The following is a 27,977-nucleotide window of genomic DNA, read 5'->3' as shown; positions in this document are numbered from 1 at the left end:
CCTGTCTTCCAGCTCAGCGGTCTGGGTCCCAGAGAAAAATGGTCTTTACTATTAAAGACTGAGGCAATGGAGGCATTAAGTACCTCAGCCTTTTCCTCATCCTTTGTTGCCACGTTTCCTCCCACATCCATAAAGGATGGAGATTCTCTTTAGGCCTCCTTTTGTGGCTGGTGTATTTATAGAACCATTTTTTATTGTCTTTTACGGTGGTAGCCAGATGAAGTTCTAGCTGGGCTTCAGCCCTTCTCATTTTCTCCTTGCGTAAGCTCACAACCTCCTTGTAGTCCTCCTGAATTGCCAGACCTTCCTTCCCAAGGTCATAAATTCTCTTTTTTTTTTTCCTGAGTTCCAAAAAACGCTCTCCTCTGTTCAGCCACGACAGTCGTCTTCTCCACACTAGCACGTCTTTTGGGACACAGACTCCCATAAGTGGGTTCGGTCTGCAACGTTGGGCCTTCTGTTCCCTTCTGAAGGGAGTCTGGAGTCTCCTATGGCACTGACCCGTCCTTTTTCTTTATGGAAGCAGTTTGGATGCAGGGCACAGGCAGAGTTAACCTTGGTGAAACCTCGATGCTAGATGAGCCATCATCCTCGTTACTGTTCAGTTCCACTTGCAGAGCCTCGTAGCTTCTGTGCACGGGCAGCTGGGCAGGTGGGGTGGTCACGGAGGAGACGCACCTGCTGCACCGGGCAGGAGCCTGTCGCCATTGCCCCCATCCCTTAAGTCGCGGTGTTTGGCCGGGCGGAGAGAGGATGGGGAATCCTCCGTGTCGTGCGGCCCGTCTGCCTGTGGGTCTGGTCCCAGGGAAGGCAGGGTGCGGTTCCAGCAGTCTGTCTGTCTCTCACGCTCCCTGATGCTCCTCAGCCTGCTCACCTCCTCCTGGAGCTCCGTCACTGAGCGCAGGAGCTCCTCTCCCCGGCACAGCTCCCACAGGAGCTCCCTGCTGCCGGCTGGTACAGCCATGGCAGCGGGGCACGGCCGGCAGCCCAGCACCGGGGTGGCTGCGTGTTCCCACCGGGGCTCTGCCGGGGGAACCGCGTCAGTCGTGGTGGGTGCAGAGCTGGGAGAGGCCGGGGCTTTCTGACGGGTGGATACCATTGCTCCCTGGCTGAGCTGGCAGGGCTTCAGAGCCCTTCCTGCATGCCACTCCACAACAATATAGTATAATCCCTCTTCCAAAATATGTCCATCTTCTTCCTTAAAACCTGTTAGAAGGGCTGTGGCCTCATCACTTCTTCCAGAGCCCCACTTCAGCACAGCTTCCAGCCTACATATATTTGTGGCCCTCTCACACTGTTTTGTCTGCTAATGTTGTCCTTAGCTTAAACACTTCTTTCCCCTCTCCTGTGTTTAATCCTATTTCTTCTGGATAAAAATTATATTTGTAAAATACATTTTCCATTATTCTCCAGACACTAATAACCCCACTCTGGACCTGCTTTGAATTCTTTCTCTGAGCTGGTTGACAAGAACAGCAAAGATTATAACAGAGAAATTTTGATTAACACTTTGCCCATGACTTTAACATTTTTTTACTCAAAATGTCTGGCCAGCTCTGTTCTTCAGTCATATCTGCCTTTCTCCTGGTCGTGGCTACACCACTCTCTGTCTGTGCTTCGTGATAGGTGCACCTTAATGAAGCTTTTGTCCCTGTTGAGGTGTGTTCTGTGGTCACATCCCAGCTGCACATTGGGTGAGATTCAGGTATGCACCTTTCCCACTCTGAAAGGAAACCCGCTGCAGTACCTGGACAGGGAGGAAGCCATCTGAGACCCAGTCTCCACACACCCTGGATGTCTGGGGGACCAGCATTCCAGTGTGCAACAGAGGGTATTTTCCCAACACCGTAAAAATGTCCTCCAGGATCAAAAGTTCACATTGAAAGAAATTTCGCATCTTTCCTATCACCCAGTCGTCAACATTACCAAGTTATTTGTATATACTATTCCAGACCTTCTTTCTCTTGGCAATATCTCATTCCAGTGGCAGCAGCAAATGTCTCAAGTTCACTCCTTTGTGCCCAGCCCAACGAGAGCTATCACCTCCCTTACAGACCCTGGTCCAACATCATTAATGATGTTATCAAATATGATTGGTCTCCTATTGCAGGAACTCTGCTGTTGACCTTCATCCTCACTCTCTCAGCACTCGTTGCTTTCCTTTGGTCAGTTCCTTAAACACACTGTAAATTGTGTAGTAATTAACATTGTAACAAACCATTTCTTTAGGGCCAGATTATAAAACCCTTTACCAAATTCCCAATAGCTTAGGTCTAAGGTATTTCCTTGTCTCAAAACCCACTTATCTTCCTAGCAAAATATATCAGGGTAGTTTCGCACACTTCAAATAAAAAAAACATACATTGCATGTTTATTTCATTTCCCCCTGTGCATTTAATTAATCTTTCCTTTAGAACTTACTTTAAACTCTGCTTGGTATTATTATGATCAAACTAAAAGGTCCACTGTGGCCCAGACAACTTTTTCTCCTTTCTTTAAATATAGATTTGCTACTTTTCATTCTAATGTACCATCCTAATTAGACAGATTTATTGAAAATCCTTTTTACTGGACTTGCAGTGTCACATACCACATCTTTCAGAAGTCTGACATGGAAGTTATCCAACTTCCCAATTTGAGCCCATTAAGCTATTTGAGTTTTTTTCATTTCTCCTGTTCCCGTTAGCTGGCTCCTTTGTCTCTCTGATCAGTGTAACATCCCTCCCTCTCTTTAAGCATTACAGAATATCGTATGAACAAAACTGGGTAATCTTGAGGAGTAGTGAATAGAAAAGCGATGATGTTCAACACTGAACACCAGCTCATGCAGTTAGGGACTAAGAATGAGAAATTTCTTTCCAATGTGAACTTTTGTCCTGCAGGATCTTTGCATTGTTGGGCAACTGTCCTCTGCATAAAACAGGGATAATTCCACTCTTCAGAAGTCTTTTATGGTTAAAGATCAAGAAGTACAGTATTCAGATACTCTCTCAATGGGAACCACCTAAGTACCTATGACAAAGCAATGCAATTGGATTATCAGCCACCATAAATCAACAGACCCCTTCAAAGCCTGTCTAGTGACCTTACTTTACACATTTGACATATGATTGAAAAATGGGTTTGTTTCTTTTGTTTGTTTGTTTCTGTTATAGTATTTATCTCATTAAATGCCCACTGGGCAGAAAGCAACAGTATCTACATTATAAAGGCTCTTTTCTATATTCAAAGGTATGTACTGGTTAATGGAGACACAGAGGCAAGCATCATGCATTCATATTTAAGCAGAAAGATCTTTTTAAATAGCTTCTGTTACCCAGTAACATTAGCATAACTGTTTCATCCTATTAGGAAGTCTAGAAATACGTTTAGGAAGCTTTTTTTGAAATGTCTCCTGTTAAAACTTAAAATCAACAAAAGGTCTCAGAAATAAATAAGGGCTGCAACAGGAGATTCTCTGTGACTTTCACACAGTCTGTGGGATATCTTCATGGGACCTGCTTTGCCATATACATGGGACATCTTGGAACCTCTATTCCTTTATGGTGTTTCAGCTTGCATGCTTATGGTAAGAAACAGAAGAATCACAGGGCACTTTTGAACAGGTAGGTCAGACACTTACACTAAGGTGGCACAGAGGGGTGAAGGCATTTCAGAGCCCAAGCGTGTTCCCTGTCATCTGACAAGAGATGCTGATTATCACCCAGCTCGGGACATAAAGTTTCCTTCTCAGCATTGAGTGCAGAGTCCCTCCTGGGACTACTGAGGTAGAGCTGCTGGAAAAAGCAGGTGGGGATACTGGGAAGATCCTCTCAGCTCTGCTTTGACGGGGTGTGAGCACTAGTTTTCTGACTTCTCTGGCAACCCCAAAGCATGTTAGGCTACTTCAGCTTGTTCCAAGGCTACACCTTCACTGGAGTCAGAAAAAGAAGTGGGCACAGACAATAGCAGGCCACTCAGTAAGGAGAAATCTGACCATGAGCCCAGCAGAGGAGTACCTGGCATGTGCCAGGCTGCCACTTGGTCTAAGCAGTTACTTCTGACACAAGGCTCCCTGGCTGGCCTGACATTGATTTGACAGACTGCAGCACTTTAAGTGCAGAAGCACTGAGGTGGTGGTACAACAGACTGAAAAGACCTTTTCCATAAAAGTCCTTCAGCTCTGTAAATACCTTTCTCCATCTCCTCCACTTTGTGGAAAACATCCTGAATTTGTAGTTAGTATTTGTTTATGTGCACTGCAGGTTCGATCTGAGACTGGAGCATGGTTGTTCCAAGCATTAGCCAAACTTGCTGACTTCTGCTGTAGAGAACCACACTGACACCTCTGTAAGGTTATACAGGATGTATTCGCAGCATGAAGGCAGGACAAATTATAGAACAGAGTAAGTGGTAGTGACCTCTCTTCCACTTAAGCTTTATGTTTTAGTGTCTCCTCCATTCAGTCTACAACCCTGTTTGATCCTGTCAGTCACCAAATAGACAGGGCTTCATACTAGTGCTCTCCCGCCATCCTCCTGCTCCACTGCTTGGACCACCCCCTGGGCTCCTTCTGCAACAACGATCAGCCACCACCTTCACACTAAGCTTGCTTGGCCTTTCTATCTTCTCAGATCAGTGGTGTTAAGGACTTCTTGCCTGCTTTCAAGTCTTTTATCACTCTTTTTATCATTTCTTTCCTTTCTCCACATACTGATGTTATCCACGCTGCACTCTTTCATTCATAGACCTTCTGTCCTGCGTTCCCTTATCTACTCCTGCCCCGCTATCCCAAATCTGAACTGACCCATACCAGCTGGTCTTTGCCATGTCTCACACAGCAGAGCATCTCTAGTGGGAGCCCTGCTGCCTGACTAACTTTCTCCACTACAAACCCATTGTTCCCCCAGTCAGTTCTGCTCATTTCCTAGACTTACTACTGTAGCTCAGCTCAGTTAAATCTCAGCCTTACAGTCATAGTCACCTCTTTGCCACATTTGGCTCATTCCTCAGACCTTCCTGCCTCCTCCAGCCCCCACTTCAGCTGTTACACAGGATTTCACCCAGTTCTTCCATGAGAAAAACAGCAAACTATGATCTTCCTATTCCAGTAGCTTCGCTTTCTGATTCCTCTTCCCCAGCTACAACTCCTTTCTCATTCTCCTCTCCCACAGATGAAAAACCTCCTATGCAGCTCTCTTACCTCATTTCTTTTATTTCCCACTGAGCCAGTCTTACCCTATCTCCTGGCTTTCCTTATGGCTTTCTTGTCCTCTTGTTCTCTCTTCTCCTTGACCTCTCATGCCCCTCTACCTCTTTAGTCTCATAACACAAGTACCATTCAATCTCTTTCTTCTTAAAATATTCTCATCTTAAAACACATATTTTCCCCTCTAAATACTGTGTCTTTTTCTCTCCTCCCTTTTATCACCAACGTCTCTGAATACACCAGGTACGAACGCCACCTGGAGTCCGCCCTACCAGTTCAGTGCAACTTTTTCTCCCTTGCAACTGCTGCTGCCAAAGTCTCTGGTTAACGTACTATGCAAATTTCAGCAAAGTCTAAATACTCTGTTCTCATTTGCTGCAGCATATCTGCTACCTTCAGTAGTCTCCTGTGCTGTTTTAATCTGAAATGGTGTCTTTCTTCAGCTACCATGACATTAATCACTTCTCTTGCAACTACCTCTGAATTTGCTCCCTTTGCATATCCTCCAAAAGGTGTTATTCTTCCCCCAGCTCTGCTAGAAGTTCATGGGGCTTTTCTTTTTCTGTATTTTACTCCTTGGTAATTTTTATCACAAACATAGATTCCACTACCATCTCCATGCAGAGGTTTTCACATTCGTTCCTGTAACACACATGTCTCCCTAGGTCCATACCCACAATCTCTCTAATACTCCCTCATAGACATACAGATATCAAACTAATCTTACTGTAGCTAAAACAGAGTTCCTACTGTTCTTCTCCATTCTTTACTATATGCTCTCTTCAGTTCCCCTCTTTATAATTGTAGCCAATACTGAGTTTCCTTGTTGTTCTGGTTAACAACTGCAGCAACATTCTTCATCTCATGTCTCTCACTACATCTGTTGATCCAGAGGATGTCTAAGGTTTGCATATTCTTTTTCCATCCAGGCTCTCATTATCTCATGCCTTTATTACAACAATATTTCTTTTTCTGACCTTTACAAACGTGATCTTGCCCTCCGTGCATCCATTCAGGATGCTGCTAGAAATATCATTTTCCCAACACATCACTCCGACCACGTCATTTCTCTTGGCAGCTGTAGACTGCTGTCCCAATAGCTATGTCATTAGCGTAATCTACTTGTCTTCATTAAGGAAATGTCAACTTCTTCCTACAGTCAACCAAAGAGGTCAAACCCCATCCACCTACTTACTAATTTCTCAAGCAGACATGACCCATGATTTTTCTGGTGCCACCCCTCAATATTTGGAAGACCATCTTGTGAATACCTGCATCTCTTCCTCCTCATGCTTCTTTACAACTCTTCTAGGAATCACACATTTTGTGGTGCTTACAGAAATGTGGTCAGCCTGCAGGTCTTTTAAAACTGCTACCGGTCATGCTGAACATAATTACCTTGTCGTCTCCTTGTACTCTCTCCTAAGGCTGCATTACTTGCCAATATTTAAAATGCAGCAACATGTCAAAAGGACAGAGACATTTTTCTGATCCATGATTTCTGATCCATGATTAAGGCTCATAAATCCTATGGTAGAACTCTAACTGGTATTAATAATAATGAACGAAATCCCTATTATACTGCTACTGAGCTGAGGTACGAGAGATTAAGTCACTTGCCTCAGGTCATGAAGAAAGACTATGGCAGAGCTTAGACAGAATTCTGACTTTGTAAGCCCTGCCCTAATGGCAGTACTACCTTTCTTCCATCTATTTTGGTAGTTATCTACAAAGGATTATGATTTCAGCAGGCTCAGCTGGGCAATTCTGAATATTTATTTGTGGAAGAATTAGGCTTTATGAGAAAGAAAATGGGGAAATTTCCATTTTATAGTCTGATTTCTCTCCTGCAGAAAAATATTCTGGTTTATATTCGTTTTTTTTTTAAGTGGATTTTATTCTGAATGGTCTGTTAAGGGCACTTGGATTCTGGAATCCACATTCTTAATTTATTATTTCCTCAAAAACTAAGAAAGACCATCTCATTTCTTTCTCTTGCTCTTTAAAGAGGTGAATATGTACTCAAGGGCTCCAGCAACACCTTGTTAGCAACGAGCCATTAAGTAACTTGCATTATAAATGACTGTCATTATTTTTGCAGAACCTACAAAACATGAAGTCTTCTTCCTCATTTACTGGCTCTGCAAGAGTTAATGAACTAATTCCACTCTTGAAGTTATTCTGAGTGCACCGAAAGACATTTTCCAATTAGAAAAAGCAATATTAATATGGATTTTTATTGCTGAAGATGACAAAATAGTTCAGATCGTTTCACCTCTATTTAAGGAAAATAATCTCTCTTATTTTTAGAGTAAACAGAACACATCTGCACTCCTATTAAACCTTTCCTCCACACCTTTTAGAAAGTTTTTAAGCAATAGGCAGAAAGGATAAAAACGCTGAGATTTCTCAAAAGGATTTGGATGCTCAATTAGATGAACAGGAATTAAGCATGCAGTCCTGCAGGCAGCTCTGCAAATATCAGTTCCTCTTGAGAAGGGCACGATCCTGTCAATTTTACTCAGGCAAAATTTCCATTTGTCTTCACTGGCAATTTTGCTTGAAAGCCAACAGCTTGATTGAAATTTGCCCTTTAAAACAGCATGATTAAAAACAGTTGCAGCTCTGTTAAATCACATATATGTTCTTAGTATTTTTAGCAAATATGTATTGTCAAACTAATTATCTTAGATGTGTCAGAGGAATGTGTCAGGTTCTCATTACTTGTGGTAAAGGTACCTTTTAATGAATTGCTATTTAAGTTTGATGCAATTAAAATATTAAAATTGCTTATTTAAGAAACAATGGGCCAAATCCTCCTGGAACTGACATGCATGAAACACCAGCGATTTCATCCATTAAATGATTTTAGACAATCTCTGAACAAGAGGATATCTTTGCTGTATCTTAGAAATGTGCAGCTGCTTGACTTCCAATCTGCATCGACAGACTAATTACAGCATCGAAAATGGTGAAGGCTAAATACCTGGGCAGCCCAAGATTCAACTCAAAGGCTGTCTACTGCTTAAATTTCACTGGCTCCCTCCAGCAGAACTCTGCTGTGACAGAAGGGAGCACAGACCTTGTGGTGGCCTTTCTATCCAGGGACAATTTTATCCTCAAAGGAAACACTAAAGGCCTGAACTTGCTGCATCACCATATTCAATAAAACATTTAATATTGACTTTGCTAGGATCAGAATCAAGACTTCAATAAAGTCTCTTTTATAGTGAGTCCATTTGGAAAATGGTTGGGATTTCAAGCACGTGTTTTAAACAAAGTATTTGGATTCTTTAATGTATGAAGGTTACATGAAAAAATGGCTGTCCTAATTGACCTGGCAAAACCATTGCATTTTAAAAGTCAAATCTACAACACTGCAAAGTATTGCAAGCAGTTTTATAAAAATACATCTTTTTACTCCTAGAGATAGCTGCAAGTAGACTCTCTTCAGCCTTTTCCAATTGTGTATAAATAATCCCTAGCGACGGCCAGAGTAGTCCTGTTAAGCCTTCTTCCTCAGTTGTGCCATACATCCGACAAATCAAAACAGAGAATTATCTCATCCCAGAAGTCTTGCATATTATTTGGGGTACAGGTAGACTGCACAGGAATTACTTGCTTTTTTTTTTTTTCTCCAGTGGTGGCATGGGCTAAGTATACTCACAATAAAATGTTTCAAAAATACGATTTACTACGATGTCCTCGGATCTCAGGGAAAGAAGGAAGGTGAAAGAGGGATTGAAATAATAAGGTCATTGTAAATATTATTTTTTTCTAATAGAATTGGATTCCAATGGCAGGCAGCAGAGCCGCATCCAGACAGGTTTAATTGGCAGTCTTCCAAAAGTGAGATGAAAGGTCCTCTGAGTAGTAATTGTATAAATGGAACAGACTCTGGTTACTGTGCAACTTCTTCATCTACTTTATTGTACCTTTTAAATTAAATTATGTAATTACTTTTTTTTGTTTCGTGTTTTCCTCTTGACTAGTGCAGGAAAGCATCTGAGCAACATTCCTGCAGGATGCAAACAAGACTCTGGCTTTCAAGTTTTGTTTCTGGGTCACTACAAGTCATATACAAGGAGTTATGAGCTGCTGGTTGCCAAAGCAGGACACAAGCTGCCTTCTCCCAGCCACAAATGGGCACCTGCCTGCATTTCAAATCTCTGCTAGCTTTGTGGTGGAGGTGGTTGGTTCACTGGGATTTTTGGTGGGATGCAGGAACGCTGCTTTTGCTAGAAACTCAGTAGTAAGCAGGCATCTCATAGGATAAGGGAACACTATATTCAAAGGTGTCTTAAGCATCAGTGTTATTTAATTCATGGAGGAGACTAGACAGACACCTGAAAATCGGAAGAAGCTTAGAGTATAGTGCTGAACAAACCCAGAGCCAGCATCTCCTGATTCTGCAAGGCTTTAGGGATCAGGAGGCAAACTCTGGTCCCAAGGTGCTAAAAGACTTGATCAGATGCAAAAAAAAGAATCAGAGGACCAGCTTTGCAAGCTATTTCTTTTTTACTGGTACTTCTGTACAAGAGTGCCTTCCCTCAGTTGAAGCAGCCCATTTACAGGAATAAAGATTATTCAGGTGAGTAAAAGTTAGCAAGACTGAGCCCTGGATTTGCATGTTCAACTCCTATAATTTATGCATTGACTGTAATTTCTGTTGTTTCTGATTGTATTGGTTTGTGAGGTTTTTTTCATTCATAACAAAGAGAACAGATTTACTGCCTAATTTTGATGTAGCTTTAGAATATTCTTCAGGCCTTTGGTCTCACGCCTGCCTGCCTCTCCCCGAGTACGCTTACTTGTGACAATCTGTTTCAGTTCATTGCCTATTTATCTAATTGTCTTGTTTGAAATATGCACCTGGGTTCTATGGAAATATAAAAAAAGGGATAGAAGAAATATAAATAGGACCCAGTATTTTGTATATGCATTAGTGTCTATTGCAGGGGTCCTCAAACTTTTTAACCAGGGGGCCGGTGCGCGGATGCAGTGGCAGGCAGTCATCTGCGGCTGCTTGGTTCCCCCCCAACCCCTGGCGGGGAGGGGGGCAGGGGAGTTCTGTAAATACCGGGGGCCGGATTGAGGACCATGGGGGGCCGTATCTGGCCCAGGGGCCGTAGTTTGAGGACCCCTGGTCTATTGTATCTATCCATAAGAAATCTGAAGTAACAGACCTCCAGTTTTTTCAGGAAAATCCAACATGAAGGTTTTTATTTATTTGCCTGAAAGTAAAAACTAATAAATACTGAATAGAATTACAGAAGTGACCCAGCCTATTCAGAAACAGAACTGGTTTTTAAAACCACTGGCATCAGAATACTGCCAAGTACCACAGGGCCTGATCCTGCCACAAGCGATTGCCTGCAGCTTATATTAATTTCAGCAGAGTTCATAAGCAGAATAACTGCAGGGTATTTGCAAAGCTAGTAAGGCTCTTAATGACCATTTTTCATTATCCTTTCATAGACAAACCTACCATTCTCAATACTGGAAGTTTTGCCTAGGGAAAAATGTAGGATCTGTCTCAAAACAATTGGATCGCTCAGATCCTGTCCAGCTTGGAAAAAAAAAATACACCAGTCCTTAATAGCATTTACATTCAATTATGTATAGCATTGCACACAATATTTGGGGCCAGAACCTGCATTACTTTATCCAGTTCCGGAAGAGGTGCGCTAGATTAAATTAACAGCTGGCAGAGGAGGGAGAATAAAAAGCCTATGTACCAATAACATCCCTTTTATATGGTATTTGCCCTGGAGCTTATACAGAGAGAGATTTAATCTATACAGAAATATGTACCCCAGTCAGAGTATTTGATTACTACAGGGAGAGAACATGTGTAGCTCTTCATACCTGCACAGGGCATGTTCTGCCTAGGCACCCACCCCTGCAACCCCTAACTCCAGATGAGCGTCTGCCATGGAAGAAAAACTAGAAAAACAAGGTGGTGCTGCCCGGATGAACCTGGAATACCTGCCTCGTGGTGAGCTCATGGCTGTTCTCAACATTGGACAGCGACGGCAGATGTGTTTATTCCACTTCCATCATACAGCTGAGGATCATAAAGAAACAGTCTGGTAGCTGGCCTTAAGTAGGAACAGGGACACTAGTTGACTACCCATGTAAAGCTGGCTCCTTCTAATTCAGTGACTCCAGCATGCAAGGATTTTTAACAGATGAGTATTTTACATTTGGTAAAGGAAGAGTAAAATCCATCAGTTCTTTTTAATTAACAAATCATAAAGTGGACAAGCAATCCTATAATATCTCCAGTTTTCTGAGCAAGTCAGTTTATTTTATCGAATTGTCATTATACTTGCTTTTCTGTGTTTTAATCTGGAGGTGCAATAGGAACACACCACTACAGTGTTAGCACTAAAATGTGTGACTCCTCATCATGGCTGAGGGTTATAGCATAGGTAGATCCTCACTCCAGAAATACCATCAAACAAACTATAACGTTGGTATTCAGTGTTACAACCCTCCCTCCTTTAATATATTTCTCTCAGTGTACAATGAAGTTTGCTAAATGGGTACCAAAAAACCTTTAAAGAAGGCAAGGAGTGACACACACTGATATGTGCACATACCTCCCTTATGTGTACAATTTGCACTTCTGACCTTGGGGCAGCGACTCTGCGAAGTGGCTATCTGGCCATCTGCAGACACATATGTCCAGGAATATGTGTGCAGGAATGCACACTGTACCTCAGCCCAGGAATCCCTTGCTACCAGCTGAATGTTGTATATTTAGGATTAGTTCACTACACACAAAAACACACGCATGCACACACTCATATGCACACACTCACACACACACACAAACACAAATTACAGCAGAACCTTTCAAAGACTATTTTCTCCTGCATTTAACCACCTCAGCTTGAGTTGCCACATTTTCTCTATGGTTAACACTCAGCAGAGCTGCCATTACACATAACCCAGTGCCAGGCGATTTCAGCAGTTTCTGGCAGGAGAACGGACATTCCTGAACCCAGGACAAGGCAGGCGGTGAAAGAGGAACAAGTCTCACTTATTCCAAAATGAAAAGCCTCCCTAATAACTGAAACTCTATTTGCCAAAGGTGAGCTCCGGTGACACGTTCGCCTGCTGTCAAGGTTGAATTTCTTTGTTTATGCCCCGAGCACAGCGAGCACACGTGGCAGAGCGATCCAGCTCTCCGCGGCCAGCACAGCACGTCTGTGCTCTCACCTAGACAGAGGAATCCCTCCCTCTGAAACTAGCAGTAGGGTGCCGGGGTGCTGAGAAGCTTTGGACATGTTCATTTGTCCATTACAAATGGGACTGAAGCCATCAGTTCGTTTCATAGGCAACTAGCATTTCATAGCAACTAGGCATTAAGGGTCACTAGCAGCACTGGCAGGATCCCAGCCAGCCGTCTAGGTTTCCTGGTACACCACCTGTTTGCACTGTTTCAGTGTAAGTCTATACCATGCTACCCACCTCGACTGCTCACTTTTAAAACATATGGAACAAAATGTATACATTGGCAAACACATGTGAGAGTATATCCCTCATGAATAATTAGCTTTGAGCAATAATTCCCCTTGCAATGTCTGAAGAGGGAATTAATGCAGGCTATCAAGGGAGTTTGGGACAGAGAACACACTTAGAAAACAAGTATTTTTAAAGATTGCACGGTGCAAGAAGCAATGGTTTCACTGCAATGGACATAAACCACTGGGAAATCATGTGAATGCAACAGAGGAACCATGGGAGGGAAACGTTATTTTGTTGTATAGAGTAATCATGCTGTGGTAGCAAAGATGCTGTCATCCTTTACTGAAACCCTCGTCATCCTGCAAAAACATACATCTTTTGTAGACAAGATGTTTAGGCTGGGGTTTACGCCCATCTCCCCTTCCTATACTTCACATCAAAGAAATATTTGAGGCAAACTGACCATCACCTTGAACTGGTACCTTGGGGAAAAAAAGAGGAAGGACCAAAAGACAAGAAAAAACATTGCACAAAAATGCTACAGGCAAGCAGATGCATCTCCACCCCAAGAGAACACGATTCCTTTCTAACACTCCTAATAAATTCATACAATATTTTGTAGACATTGAAAATATTCCAAAACATAGCTCAGTGTAAACAGCAGGCTGGGTTTCCTCCTGCTCTTTAGCTTTTCTCTTTGTTTACTCTCCATTTGAGGATAGAAAAAGCCTACATGTGAGCACTGCAAATGGTGTATTTGGGGGCATTCGGTAAGGGAAGGATGAAATACAGACATATGTAGCCTCCAATAAAATAATATGTACTCTGCCTGAGTCACCAGGGTCAAACATTTTTTTTTTTAAATCCAGTGTCTGCTTTATTAATACTTTTTATTTGTATGTGGAAAATAATCTGATACCATGGTGATGGGCAGACTACATTAAGCTTAGAGAGACAGCAACATGACAGAGACATTCTGGGGTGTGTCTGCTCACACCCCCGCCTTCTTGCTCCCAAACCCCATGCCTCAGCAGTAGAGACCCCATGGGAGAACTGCCCTGGTGGTCCTTTTGGAAGCGATGCCTAGCCAGGCCAGCTCACCCATCGCAAGAAGAGGCACTTGTCTAGAGACGCCAGCTCCCATCTGTGAGCCCAAAGGGCTCTGCTGAGCCTCTGCTTAGCCCAGGAGGGCCTGGCACGTTCATTTGGTAAAAAACAGCCCTTACCTTTGGCAATCAGCTCCTCCAGCTCTTGGTCGAATCCTTGTCGATGGCATTTCCTCCAGAGCCCCATGTTGGTTGAGTTGTACTGTCTGTTGCACTCGTCAACTGCGCTCATAGCAAAGATCTGCCTCCTGTTTCTTGCCAAGAGGAGTTTCCCTTCCCAGCGGTCCAACCTAGACCTGCTGGCCCTGAGAGGCAGGTTGTTGTTGGAGTTATAAATGAAGCCAGGATCATTTCTCTTAGTGGTGATGCTCTTGCACCTCTCTCTGTGCTTCCTGGCATCAGTTTCGTACCAATGGTCAGAGCAGATTGCCACAGCCAGCATGCCCAGGGCACACAGAGCTAAAGAGAGGCCAGCATAGAGCAGTAACCTTCCAGCAGCCATACCTCAGCCTCACAGAAACACCATGGACATCTTCACAACTGGCAAAGCCCTGAAGTGTGAGACCACGCAAAAACCTCCGGAGCAGCTGCTAGGTGTCACTTGGCAGAGACTGCCTCAAACATCCCCAACTCCTGTGGCTCACATCCACGCTGCAGAGGACTGCCGACAGCGCTACAAAGTTCTGCCCTGGAGGCAGTCCTGGAGTCTCATCTGCCTCTTCTCTGTGGAGGAGACCTGGCGAGGAGAAGCGCAGCCTTCCACCTTGAACAGGAGCAAGCCAGTGACCCACCTATACAAAGATGTCTTGTTCCCCTCACCACAAGCACTCGAGCGGCAGGGGCTGAAGGGATATACCGCCCTGAAGAGACCTGAGAGCCGCAGCTGATCAGTCCATTAATCTCTTTCAATCTGGTCAGCTCAGAAATCCAGAAGAGATGGCTTTCAGACCAGCAGGCTCACCACAGCATCATCACGGGACAGAAAAGTTCAACAGCTAGAGATCTCCCGCTTGCAAGCAGCCGGTTATCCCCGTTTCAGGAACGGGTGACTTGCCTTTTCTTTGTCAGTGGCTCAGCAAGAGCATCATCGTCTGGACGGTCAGTCACTTGCTCGGGTTTAAAGCGGGGTCGAAGGGGAGGGAGCAAGAGGGGGGAGCGATCTGTTGTCGCTGCTGCTGCTGCCGCCGGTTGAATCTTGCCTGAAACAGAACCTGCCCGGCGGGGGCTGGACGCGCCGCACGCACGGGGCTCTCCCTTAGCAGACTTCGCCGACAGTCACTGACATCTTGGCTTCGGAAACACCTCGGCTTCTCGTTGCCAGCCTTGCCATTCACTCGCCTGCTTCTGTGGTCTGCGCTGGCAGCCCGGCAGCGCAGCGCGGCGATGCCTCCCTCCCTCCCCGGCGCTCCGGGGCGGCGGGGGCAGCCCAGCCCGGCAGGACCCGCCGCCGGCCTTGCACTCCGCTAGGCAGCACCGGGAGCAGCCCTCGGCCCCGGCATCGCTCCTCCACACGCACCCCCCCACCCCCCCTTCCGCCGGTATCCGAAAGGCTTCCTCCTCCCCGGCGCTGGGATGTGTTGTGCACAGTTTTCCTAACACGGCGGCACGTTAGCCATCTGCAAGATGAAGGCAGGCAGGCAGGGCTACGGCTGGCTGGGAGGATGCTGAGGAACGGGGAGGGGAGGGAGGTCGGGGGAAATCAAACCAAAACAAACCGGGAGGCGGGGTGGGGGGTGGGGGTGGGGGGGGGGTGGGGAAGGGGAGGGGGGGCGCGCACAAAAAAGCTACACACCTTACACGGGGAGAGGAAAGCAGCCCCTAACTGTTGTCAACAGCTTTCGGTCTGCACCATTTCTCTGCCATATGGCCCGATCTCCACGTCGGAGCTGAGATTTTTAGCTCAGCAGCTTCACACGAATCGTATCCCCAGCATCAGCAGTTATGTATTCAGACATATTTTTTTCTCCTTAAATTTCCTCTCCCTTTCTCTCTAATGGGAATAACTCACCCATCTTGTAGAGATCAAGTGCAACAGAAGGCGAGCTGGAGTCCCCAAGCTTTAGAAATCTCATTTCACCGTTTCTAACCCAAATAAGAGTGAATCCAATCTTCCGTACACCTGGGAATCTTTCCTTGTTCAAACACCGAGCCCTGCAGCCTTGGCTAAAGCCTACAGACAGAGCATACAGAGCGCTGAGCCAAAAGCCAGTGATGTCACCCATGCAACGTGAGACTCATTTCTTATTTCTCTAGCCTCCTTAAAGATAAACTGCACCACTTCCCAGGCAGGAAATGTCGAAGCCTTACTTTCTTAAGAGGGGAAAATGTAAAACCTGGATTTAACTGGATCCTGCTCACTCTTGGTCGCAAGCCCTTACATTGTGTCAACCAAATCCAAGACAAGAGGAGCTGTTCCTTACTGCACCAAAAAATCCCAACCTGCTACATAACGCAGAGCGTGAGCTCAAAAAACCCCTGGATTCCAGACCTTCTGTGTGGTCCAGAAAACTGAGGCCTCCAGACTCTGAACTGTACTGTTTGAAAAGGAAATAAGCACCACCATTTCCCTTGTATCAAAAAGCTCTCCATCCTGGCACATCCTGATCTGTGAGTACCACAGCATCCTGGAGCTGGCAGAGGAATCTAGTTAGCCCCATCCAGTGTTTGGCTCCCACACACCAGCGACTCCACAGCATGAATAGCGAACAACACAGCCGCTCCTACTGCACCAAAAAGTCCAAAGCCTGATGCCTCTCCATAAACCAGTGCAGCGAAAATCTACATCCACGCTGGATCCTAGCAGCTTTTGGCCCCTGAAGTCCAAGCTCTATCATCAAAGCAGGAAATAAACACAGCCTTTACTGGAGCCTCTGGGTTGGTGATAGCCCTTGGCCCCAGAAAGGGAGTACTGGGATTTTGCCAGCACTAGTCACACAAACTGTACTTGCTCCAGTGGGGACACCAGAGGCGGGACACAGTAGCTCTTTGTGTATGAGAAATACACAAGCGGATTTTCTTGTGGAATACAGCCGCATCGAAAAAAAGACCACACGGCTGGATCATGCCAGTTTTTGGCCCCAAACCAAACTGTATCATCAAAAAAGATGACTTCTTCCATTTTACCTGGTGAAAACAGGCCCCAAGTCAGCTGGGATTTTTCAGCTATGGAAGGGCATCTCTCCCATTAAACCGATTTTGGTTTGAAATGCGCTGTATTGTCTAACCCCCTCGCATGATTACAAAACTCGCAAAGGAAAGTCAGTCACCCAAATCATAGACATTGTGGTCACCTGCATACACTGAAACAGCTCTGTTGCAAAATTTCAGTGTTATGTTATGAATATTAACTCTATCTGGAAAGCTCTAGATAAAGTTAATTGTTTTATTGAAACAAGGCACTGGTTAAAAATTTTTTAGCAGTAACTTCCCTTTGTTGTTCATAATTGAGGCAAATATTTAAGGATCTAAGGGTTCTTAAAAATAGCACAGGTGGATCCACTTCTATAACTGGATTTTTCAAGGAACTACATGTCAGTAGATAAAAAGAATTAAATTTTATAGTGGGCTTGGACCAGCCATACCTGTTTCCTCTTCAGAGATAAAATTGAGAGGTTCCTGGTCAAAAAGCTGCTGGCCTCTATAAGAAGATGGCAAACAGGTTTCTTGTACTGGACCCACACAGAGACGAGAGCACACCTGGGTTGGTTTGCCAATTTTTAGCATCAGGTCCCACGCTTAAGGACGGGAACAGGGAACGAGCCCAATTCTACCGAACGTGTTATTTAGCTGATAGGACTGTTGGATTTTCAATTTAAGCGCGAGCCTGCTACATTTATTCTCTGTTTAAACCAAACTGGAAGGCAGAACTGTTTCCTGTCTGAACTGGGAGTTTAGACAGAACTGGAAGACTGAGAGTAAAAGCAAAATGGAGGATCCAGCTACTAGAGCTGGTTTTCTCACAATACTGACCAAAAATATGTTAAGGGACAGGAAAAACATATAATGTAATTATAGCTAGATTTTTTTTTCTAGTTAAACATTAGGATTACAGTGCAAAGAATCAAGATTTTGTTGAACCCAGGCAAGTCCAGGTGCCAGGTTTTTCCGTCACACTCCAAGGCAGTAAGAGAGTTTGGGGCAGGGGGACTTTTGTGCCTGGAGAAGCCAAACTTGTTCCCTCTTCTTGTCCTTAAACAAGTGTTTGAAAGTCAAAAAATTGGCATGCAGTTCCAGGTTTTATCTTTTTCTCTCAAAAGACATTTCAGCGGCAGTTTCTATGCATTTTTATTTTTTTGCTTGCATTTATCAGATGGCAATCTATATCCTCCTGCAAGTCACCTTAAATACATAAATGTAGGAGAAAGTGTTGGATTTCAGACGAGTTCCACTTTAACTCTTAGAATTAAACATTTCTCTCCCTCATCATGGTTATCCCTTCTTTTCAGGAGGGGCAGAATACTGCTTACTGCAGGCGTTAGGAACCTTTCCTCTGTCTCTTCCTGGGATTTTCATAGGCAGCCCCTTCTCAGCACAAACAGATCATTATTAAATTCTCTCCCTCCCACCCCACCCCCACCTCACCACAGGGGGGAAAAAAACAATCCTTGTCGATCTTCAGATGAGTGTAAGCTGGGAGAAAGGCATTTAAAAAAAAACAACAAACCTCAAGGCACACTTGGGCACCCTACATGGAAACTGCTCCCGACAGTGAATTAAGGGCATCTTGGCAAAGGGAGGTAATTCATGGGTCTTAAATGAATCGGGGAGTGAAAATGCAGTTTTATTGAAGGATGAAAAGCTGAGGGTTTCCTTTCTGCAGGTTACAATTGCAGTGATCCAGAGGGAAAGCTAAAGCACATGGGTGCACAGGAAAAATGTCTGAAAGCACGGGACAGAGAAGCGGAGTCCAGCAAGTCTGTTCCGAGCAAATTCCCTGTGACAAGCCATGCGCTGCCTGCTAGACCTCCCCACGGTTGTTATATCTTACAGATAGGGCCAGTCTCCTCTCCATTCCCTCCCAGGATTGTTTCTGCTTTCCTTAGCATCCTCCAGCTACCATCACCGCCCACCGCCTTCCAAGAAAGCTTCAGACACAAAAGCAGCGAGAGCGCCTGCACCAAGGTACACACAGGCAGGGTCTTGGGCTAGACGGGGGGGAGAGCAAAGTTAACGGTCAACCAATTACAATGTGATTTTCTTCGGGTTTTTTTAACATCAAAATGACCTCCACCATATTTTTCGTCTTCCTCCTCTTTTTTTTTTTCTTTTAAAGGAAAAGAGTTCAGTGCCATCTAGTGGGGGAGGGGATTGAGCAAGTGCTGCTTATTTCTAGGGATCTGTGCTGCTAACTCAGTTACTCAACAGAGAGAGACGATCCTCGGCACCTTCCTTCTTTCTTTGTGGTCTTCAATTCCCAAGAGACGATGTTTAACTCACACGGGCTCCAACCTTCATTCTTTGCAATGAGCCATCTACTGAAGCCAAAGGAACTCGTACTAGTGTTGCATTACTTGAGTAGCACTGGCTCTGGAGGCAGTTTGCTGCTCTAATTACAGGATTTCAAATACAAGACAGTAATCAAATCAAACACAGATATAACAAATGATGTCTACTAATATTTTTTATCATTCCAATACACCTTGGATACTGGTGTGGGTGAATCCTCAGCATGCCAGCCCTTCTGCTAACACAGACCTAAGAGATGCTGCCTATCCCACAGAAGCATCTTACAGTAACTCCCACAAACACTTGAGCCATCAATCAAACAGATTCTGGGGTGTTCAGGTGGCTCAGAACCAAGCAGAGACTCTCTAAAGGAAGATCTGGACCTCAAAACACCATATAAATGTTTGTCATCTAAACCCCAGGCATCTAAACCAGCTGTTAATTTATATATAAGACAAAAGGCCTTTTCAGAGGGAAACATCAGCCAGCTGCATAAACACAAGCTAGCTGTACACACACACACACACACGACACAGAGATTAGGCAGACAGCTATGTACACTCCAGTGTTTAGCTGTGCACACACCAGTATCTAGCTGCACACACCAGCACCTAGCTGGATGTTCTCTGCTCTCCCCCCTGCCAACTCCCAAAGGCATTTGTTTTGCTCTCTCTAAAAAAACCCACTTGTATTGTAAAGTTAAGCAAGTTAGTCACTGCCAGATTTAAGATCACCCATGCAACATTAATTCACCCCTTATGCAAACACATTATGATACAATCTTTAATTACATGATTTTTGTTTCCATGGGTCTCCTGCTTTTTTCAGCGTAAAGGATGGATGTTGCTCACTTAATGAACACTATACAAATTTTCTCTTATCCTTATCATCCAATGTGTGGTGCATGTACCATTTACTGCAGAGCATCCAGATCTTGCATTGAATACAGAATGATTAATTTCCTCATGGGCTTTTCTATAGTGGTGCTCCCATTGTAGTGTTTGAGGGTTGGGGTTTTTTGGGGGTGTTTTTTTTAAAAACACCAATGAATTTATCTGCACAGCTCCCTGCTGAGGAACAGAGATAAAAGCCAATATTTTCAAACATGTCAGTGTATTTTGGGGGCTCAATTAAAGAAGCTTTGAACGAAAACTTTCAGAGTGCTTAGTACTTTCCTTCCTCAGAGGACAGCTCCCAGTCACCTTGGCTCTAGACACAGTGGGCAGTATTTCTCTGAATTAGTGCATGGGTGACTGAAACTGGATGCACAGAAAATGGGGACCCCACGGACAGTAGTTGGGAAGAATGTCATGTATTTGAATCACCTAGCTTCATAATAGCAACTCTCACAAAGGGCGAAATAAAATCCAAACTTCAATTTCAATTCAAATGCCTTAACTATGTGACCATGATTTTTCCTTCCTGCATTTGTCTGCTAGGCTCACTATACAGACTCCAAATTCTTCACCAAACAGCCGTCATATCGGCACTGCAGAGTCCTAGTTCATCCATCATCTACCATGAATGGAAACAGTTTGTGTAGAAAGTAGGATCTGAACATGTATTGTCATGAACACAGGACACAAGTGAATAGCAATTCATGGGCAATTTTTATTTTGGTGTTTTCTTAAGAGTCTTGATTTAGTGACCTGAAGTTGTGATGAACAGGAGAAGCACACATGAGCTGAGACAGAATTAATCAGGGGGGCAGGAGATGAATGGAGTGTTACATCAAAAGAACAGATTTGTTTTGGAGGAAGCAAAATGAATTGCTGGGCAGAAAGCAGGAAGACGTGGAGGTAAGCAGTCCTATACAATCTTTTTCAATATAGCTGAAGGAATGGCAAATACCAAATGGCCTCACACACAGGCAAGTAAAAGACAATACCCAATTAAAAAGAATGACAGTATAATGTTGTTTTCCCAAAGACAAAGCGAAAAAAAATTACTGGGGGCTTTCCACTAAAATTGCTTCCTCTTGTGAAAACTTACTCTGTATTATTTAGCTGTCAACCGTCAAAACCACATCGCTGTTACCAATCTCAGGCTACACTGTGGACACAGCTAAGTATGTACGATAACCACTGCTTCTTATCAGAACATCTCCAAGAACATTTTTAAGTTCAGACAAAACAAGGATTAACTTTTCTAAAGTAAATGATAAACTCTCCCTCAAACTGCTTAACGTGCACATCATGCTTGGAAAATGCCCAAAATCCAAGCAGTTAAAGTTTAGCAAAGCTATATGCTACTGAAGGCAAGGCCTGGTAGGCAAACTTAGTCAGCTGAAGACTTTATTCCCGCATTATCCCTGCACCACCTCCACACAGACTGAGTGTTCATGGGCAGTGTGGTAAACTGCAGACTAACTTGGATACTTCACTCCACCTTTAAAGGTGTTGCCGTGAGTTTTAGCTTTTTCAACCAGCTGGTAGGATCTAAACGTGGATCCTGCTACATTTAACATGTACCACGCTCACAGCTGAGCACCAAAGTGACTCAGGAAAGCTGGCCTTGTCCCTGTCTCTGTTGAGGCCTGAGTAAATGCTCAAGTGCTTCCAATGCCAGAGGAGCATCACAAAAAGATTCAAGAAAAAGAAAAGGCTGAAGTTGCACACACATAAGTCTCTGCTGAGAGAGTTATGCTGGGCTAGAAGACAACTCAACCAAAGCACACAGGCTATCTTTAGCCCTCAGGGCTCTTTCAAATTCATCTCTCTACAATAGAAAACATATATTAGCCCTTGATTTCACAAGCAGAGATCCAGCTTCAATCTGGTACACCCTGTGATCGCAGCAGCCACTCTGTTATGCATCCTGCTTATTATCTTGCCAACTTTGTAGTCAACATCTTCATATCCTACAGCTTCTTCTCCTCTGAGTTGGACTAGGTTTCACGTGAACTCTCTCCCGCAGACCTGTTTCCCTAAATGCCTTGCTAAGAGGACTGCTGTTTCATACAAGCCCCCCTGTGCTTACTTCTCATTAAAATTCATAGATCTTACAACTTTTACAGAAATAGCAAGACAAATCCAGGGTGGCAGAGATGAGCTATTAGGGCCAAAGAGTACTGACACTGAGCAAAATTTCAGGCTTCTGGCTGCCAATAATAAGCATATTTGGTAAGAAGTGACTTTTATTCTTAAAGCTACATCTAACACATTGATCTTCAATATATTAAAGCCTGAATAAATCTGATTTTGCTGTAGTGCATCAATACTTAGTTCATATGAGCAATCTAATACAAAGGTGCATCTGCAGTATTGTTAGTTTGCTTGATGCGGCAAGTCACGCTGCACAACCTTTCCTAAGCTTCTGACAGATTTCAAAACCCGTCATTCATTCCCAGAAAGATTTCTGGACATGGGTTCTATCAGCAGTGTTTTGTGAACTAATCCACTGAAAGACAGAGCCACAGTCTTTGTAGACTGATAACACGATCCTTGGTAATGAGTGTATCACATCTGTGATTGGCTCCCAGCTGCCAATTCAATTTGTTGCTTCTTTTAGTCACAAAAGAAGAACAAGGATTAGTTAAAAATCAGAATTCATAGATCATAAGATCACTAGAAAAACTATATTCTCTAAAAGCACTCCTCCATTTTGGAACATGACTCAGACATAAGACCTCAATCTTCATGTATTCCATTTGGCTGTGAAGTCCTAGCAAAGTAGATTAATTTAAAATAAAATAAAAAAAAAAAAAGAAAAAATGTGCATAGATATATACATATACATTGTGTGTCTCTGTAAAAGCAGCTGACATCTAGGATGATAAACTCTCTATTTAGACATAAGCATGTTGCTATCTTCAACATGCTTCTCCTCATTTATTATCACCCAGAATATCCCCATGAAAATAAAGTATTTGGTTCTTCAGAGTTCATCCATTTGTGCAGTTCATTTCCCTACCCAAAACTTTAGCACTGCTATATCGCAATTGGTTGTTGAGGAATTGATTAGAGCACAAAAAGAGGATTACAGCTCCAGGTGGGAAACACACAGCAGGAAGAGATGAATACCTAAGCAAGAAGACCTAGTTTCCATGCAATTGCTATTGGTTTGTTAGTCTTAACAAAGAATAAAGGAAATAGGAGGAAAGAAAATCTATCCATTTCAGCAGAATTGCTACCAGTGCTCATTTTGTAAGAGGGGGCAGCAGCTCCTTCAGGACTATTCTTCTTCTGTCAACGCTCAGTTGAAATCACAACAGCAGTTAGTTTCACATGCCATTGTTATTTTTCATCGAAAATTGCAATCCATTATACCGCTAAATCTGATACACAAAATGAAGCATTTACAGAAGCCTACAGCTTGATGTCTCCCTCCTAGAGCACCTTTCAGAAGCTGGGCATCTCAAAGTGCTTTACAGCAACAGTGCTTACAGTGCAGTGAATGGATGCAAACATGTTTGAGGGAAATGCCACTCTGGAGTGTCCAGCCACGACATGGACTTGCTTTCCTCCCCATATACCTGACTGAGGGTCAGAGCTGTATTCAGGAGGATTTTATGGTTGGAAATCCCACGCAGCAGCTGAACATTTGCCAGTGACTTGCATGCTGGCAACAGTACCTGCGATTCTGAAGATGTCACGGAAAGCTCAGTTCTGCAGGCACAGCCCCTTGCTGCCACTTCTGGAAATCTTGTTCAGAGCAGAACTGGCCCATAACTAGGCAGACTGGGGCCACTCCAGCCAGGCTGGACACAATTGGATTTGGAAGCTCAGTACTAGTTAGCTGCTTATCTGCTTAACTGATGGAAGAAGAGTACTCCAAGGCATCTCCAGCACTTCCAGTAATCCCAGTGTAGGAAATCTCTAAAACCATGTCAACAACTATAGCCCGGCTTCAAATACTGTGTTAGCCATTCACGTAACAGGATTGAGCCTCACCTGCTTAGAGCAAACAGACAACAAAAGTTCTTAACGCTTTCAGAGAGTAGTTGGTGCAGAGTACCCACCACAGCAGGGGAAAATGGGGAGCTTGGTATGTTTTTGACAGTTATTTCAGGTATTCAGTCACCTGCAACTGTTGTTATGGCTCATACTCTGAAGTTGTTCTAGTGAGAAGTGCTGTGACATGAAATTCATTCACCTTTGCTGTAAAGGCCTCTCCTCAGCACCCACCAAACAAGAAACAATGGGAAGTACTAAGCTTCGAGGAGCCTACTCTGATTGCCCAACAGGTATGTTAAAGAGACCAGCTTTCAAGACGCTCATTCCCTTAACTGTGTCCAGAGAAATGGACCAGGGAACAAAATTTCCCAAGGACAAAAACAAAGAAAAGGAAATTTGGGACTCATAGCAATAAAATCTGAAGAAGGTATTTTTCTCAGGAAAAAGGGAACAGGTGTCCAGAAGAAACTGAGGCTGGGAAGTGCATGCAAGATGGATTATGTTCCTCTAGACAGGCAAATTCTGAAACAGAGAGCAATGCTGGTTACTACTGCTATACAAGGTCGCTGCATGTATCCTGGGGCTACCCTGACATAATAAGTGGCAGCTTCATGTCACCCATTAGTGTCACCTAAACTCCCGAAATACTAAACTCTGATTTAGTGTTCAACCATGTATTAAACAAGTATGTGTACAATGTTTAGGTTAAGCTGACCCACCCCCTCAAGTCATCAAAACTGATGAATGAAAGGACTTCTAATCAAGGGAGTCAACCTTGGGAAACAAAGAACAGATAATGATAAGAACAGCATTATCTAAATTATGCAGAAAGAAGCCTCCAAGTGAGAAAGTGCTGGCCACCAGAGGAGGCAAGCAGATAAGGTGTTGAAATCCACAGGTAATTAGTTGAAAGTAGGACAAAAGTAATTGTGGTAATGGCAGATCACGACCTCCAACTCAAATAGCTGCCCAAAAGAGGGGAAAACCCCACTTGGGAAGCATGCATCGTTGGTAAAAAACTTCAGTGACATCTGAGTATGTGTACTAATTTGCATTAGGAGTGAGAAACTTTTAACTAATCCCATGCATGAATGAAAATGAATATGTAATGTACTATGAATATGCAAGTACTTTACTATGTACAGTGTGTACCCCTCGAGTAACGTAGTGTGCATGTTAGGGGTAAAGATCCCACACACACCCAGTGACACAACAAACCAATGTCATTTTCTAAATTATCATTTGTTTTGGAGAGTTTTCCTGGTTATGATTTTTGGTAACACCAGGATTGGAAAGAAGAACTCCAAACTAAAACCAAAAAAGTTATTTGTTTCCATGGCTCTGCCTCCAAAAGACTACAGCAGGAGGAAAGGCTGATCAATGGTGTTTAGGTCTACAAAGAGTCCTACTGAGACGACTGGGTACCCGGGAGTCCAGAAAACCCAATGACTTGCAAATAGAGGCAGTCAAAGAGTGGGCATCTAGAGTGCTCCCAAAGACCTAATGTACCCTGTGATCAGCACTAGCTGAGATACCCTAAGACAAGAGGGACCTAAACCAGGAAAACATGGAGAGAAATCTCCACTAGAATGCATCATAGAGGTCAACAGGGATATACAATATCAAAGTCTGCCAAAACTCAGGGAAGCCAACAGCTCACAAACCCTAGAGATCTAAATTCAAGACAGCATCTTGGTAAGAGTTCAGCATGCAGAAACAGAAATGTGAACTCCAACAGACCTATCGACTCTCCTTGGATTTTCTGTTTAAGAGATTGATGTCTTCCTGAAAATTTCATTGCTGGAACATTTTTATTCCCTTTTCATTTTTACACTTGGTCAAACAGAGTTAGAGATGGACAGCTGTTTTGACCCTGTTTGAAAACCTTAGTGAATGTCCTTTCAAATGAGTTCTGCAAGGAATGATGGAAGAGAAACTACAAGAGCTTTTATCAGCAGTGAGCCAGGTGCCTCCATTATTTCTTCTCTTTTCAGCCGATTCTGTCATTTAACTGTTTTTGCTTTTGTTCCTCCCCCCTGCAATACTTTGTTCCAGCCAAGAAAGGTGCATCTTTGTTACTGTTGCCTTTAAAAGTTTTACGTGCATGTTGTTGGTAAAGTAACAACAATACTTCTACTTCTGTAGTATGTTTTCCATAGGGGGAAGCTGAAGCATTTTCTAAGAATCAATTATTCTTCACAACCAATTTCTGAAGCAGACATTGTTCTCCCCAGTTTACAGCGGGATGAAATGGCAGATAGGTTAATTAACTTGCTTAAGGTCATCCAGTGAGTCAGTAATGGAGCTACAAAAACCCCAAGATTCAACAACTCTCACTCCCAGTCCCTTGATCTAACCACTAAGAAACATTCCTTCTCTTCAGTCTTAAGTACTTCATTTAAATCTATCACTGATCATTTATTCTGACATATTGTTGAACTACAAATTAGTCAGTCTAAACAACAACGTATATGTGTGGAGATCTACAGCATCCTCCCCTCACTTGCCTGTTCAGCTTCATGTACCCCCTGCTACGCTGAACAGCTCGTCTTCCATTAAAAACGGACATGCTGCAGTTCTCCTGGAGAATCGTCAATACCATTTCAGGCATCAGTCCAAGGGCATCGCAAGAGAGAGGAAGAGCACTTGCTCTCTTTCCCCAGGCGGCAAGAAAGCTGCCTCAACAGCCTGGCTGTCTGGGAAAGCAATGCCAAGATGCCAACTGGCTTTGAAAAATAATTTATATTTTTTCTCTTATGCTGCATCTCTCTCCCAAGTGTTTCCAGTGTTAGATAGCTGGAGCAGCAGTATTTAATAGCTGCATCTTTGTAGATTTCACTCTGCAGCATTAGTTTGATGAGTTAAAGTCAAAATATCCTTCAAATGCACACCCAAAGGCATCAGTCTCTTAATACAAGACATTCTCTGCAGAGGGATTTGCACTGCTAGACATCTCCATGGCTCAGTGTGAATTGCTACACAACAGAATACAATTGAAGTTCACCAATTGACCATGATCACATAAAAAATAAATAACAAATGTATTCTAAACACACGTGTAGCCAATGCAGTTTTATCAGATGCTCAGAGGGTCCTTCTGCTTGACTCAGATGAAGATGATTTTGTTCCCTCATGTCAATATTTACAACAACACAATGTTAGAGATCATCTTGCAGCATAAGATGATAGTTCTAAGCATTAAGACTCAAGAGTAAAGTTGGTTACTGTGTCATAGACGAATTACTCATGTGCCTCATTTACCAAGATCAAATGAAGCAAGTTCAGTCTCTTTCCTCGTAAGTGTCCACAAACAAGCACCAATGAGCAAACTGGCACCCTGATCTTGTTTTCTTTCTGGGTATACCTTTGCCTTCTCAGGACAAACTCACAGTGGTTCAGGTGTTGCATTTTGTCAAAAACCTGCCTGGAGGCTACTCAACATTCAGTTATAACTAAAATACATACAGAACAGGAATTAACCAGATAAGTAATTCCAGGTCATTATCAATCAAATAAAGTAATTCCAGACCAAACTACTGCCAACTATTTGTAAAAAGGCCTTCCCTGTACTTTTTCATGAAGTCCCTTCGCCCTTTTTTTTTGCTGCCCTGATTGTGCTCCATGCATGTGTCTCTATTCTCTTGATTTCTTTCCTTCACAATAGTCCCCATACAGAGAACGACCATGCTGTCTCCCACTTGCATGTCAACTCACTCTCCTTTAACTCCTTTTTAGGGTTTCATCTCTTTCACTCACCCATCTGCAACTGATTTTCTTCTAAATAATTGCTGACAAGTTGCCCTGGTTTCAGCTGGCTTAGAGTTAATTTTCCTTCTTAGTAGCTGGTGCAGTGCTGTGTTTTGGATT

General features: G+C 43.5%; 1 protein-coding gene across 1 annotated transcript in view; it reads right to left on the bottom strand.

Moving 5' to 3' along the window:
- The window catches only part of TMEM178B (transmembrane protein 178B), a 237,081-nt gene extending 221,780 nt beyond the window's left edge, over positions 1-15,301 (bottom strand). The window contains exon 1 of the mRNA XM_037389882.1: positions 13,891-15,301. Coding sequence (XP_037245779.1) covers positions 13,891-14,272 — 382 coding nt within the window. The 5' untranslated portion in view covers positions 14,273-15,301. The remainder of the gene's footprint in view (positions 1-13,890) is intronic.
- Between the last annotated feature and the right edge of the window lie 12,676 nt (positions 15,302-27,977).

The sequence above is a fragment of the Falco rusticolus genome, chromosome 5 (assembly GCF_015220075.1).
Source record: "Falco rusticolus isolate bFalRus1 chromosome 5, bFalRus1.pri, whole genome shotgun sequence".
Classification (NCBI taxonomy): domain Eukaryota; kingdom Metazoa; phylum Chordata; class Aves; order Falconiformes; family Falconidae; genus Falco; species Falco rusticolus.
This window is presented reverse-complemented; position numbering and strand designations above follow the sequence as displayed.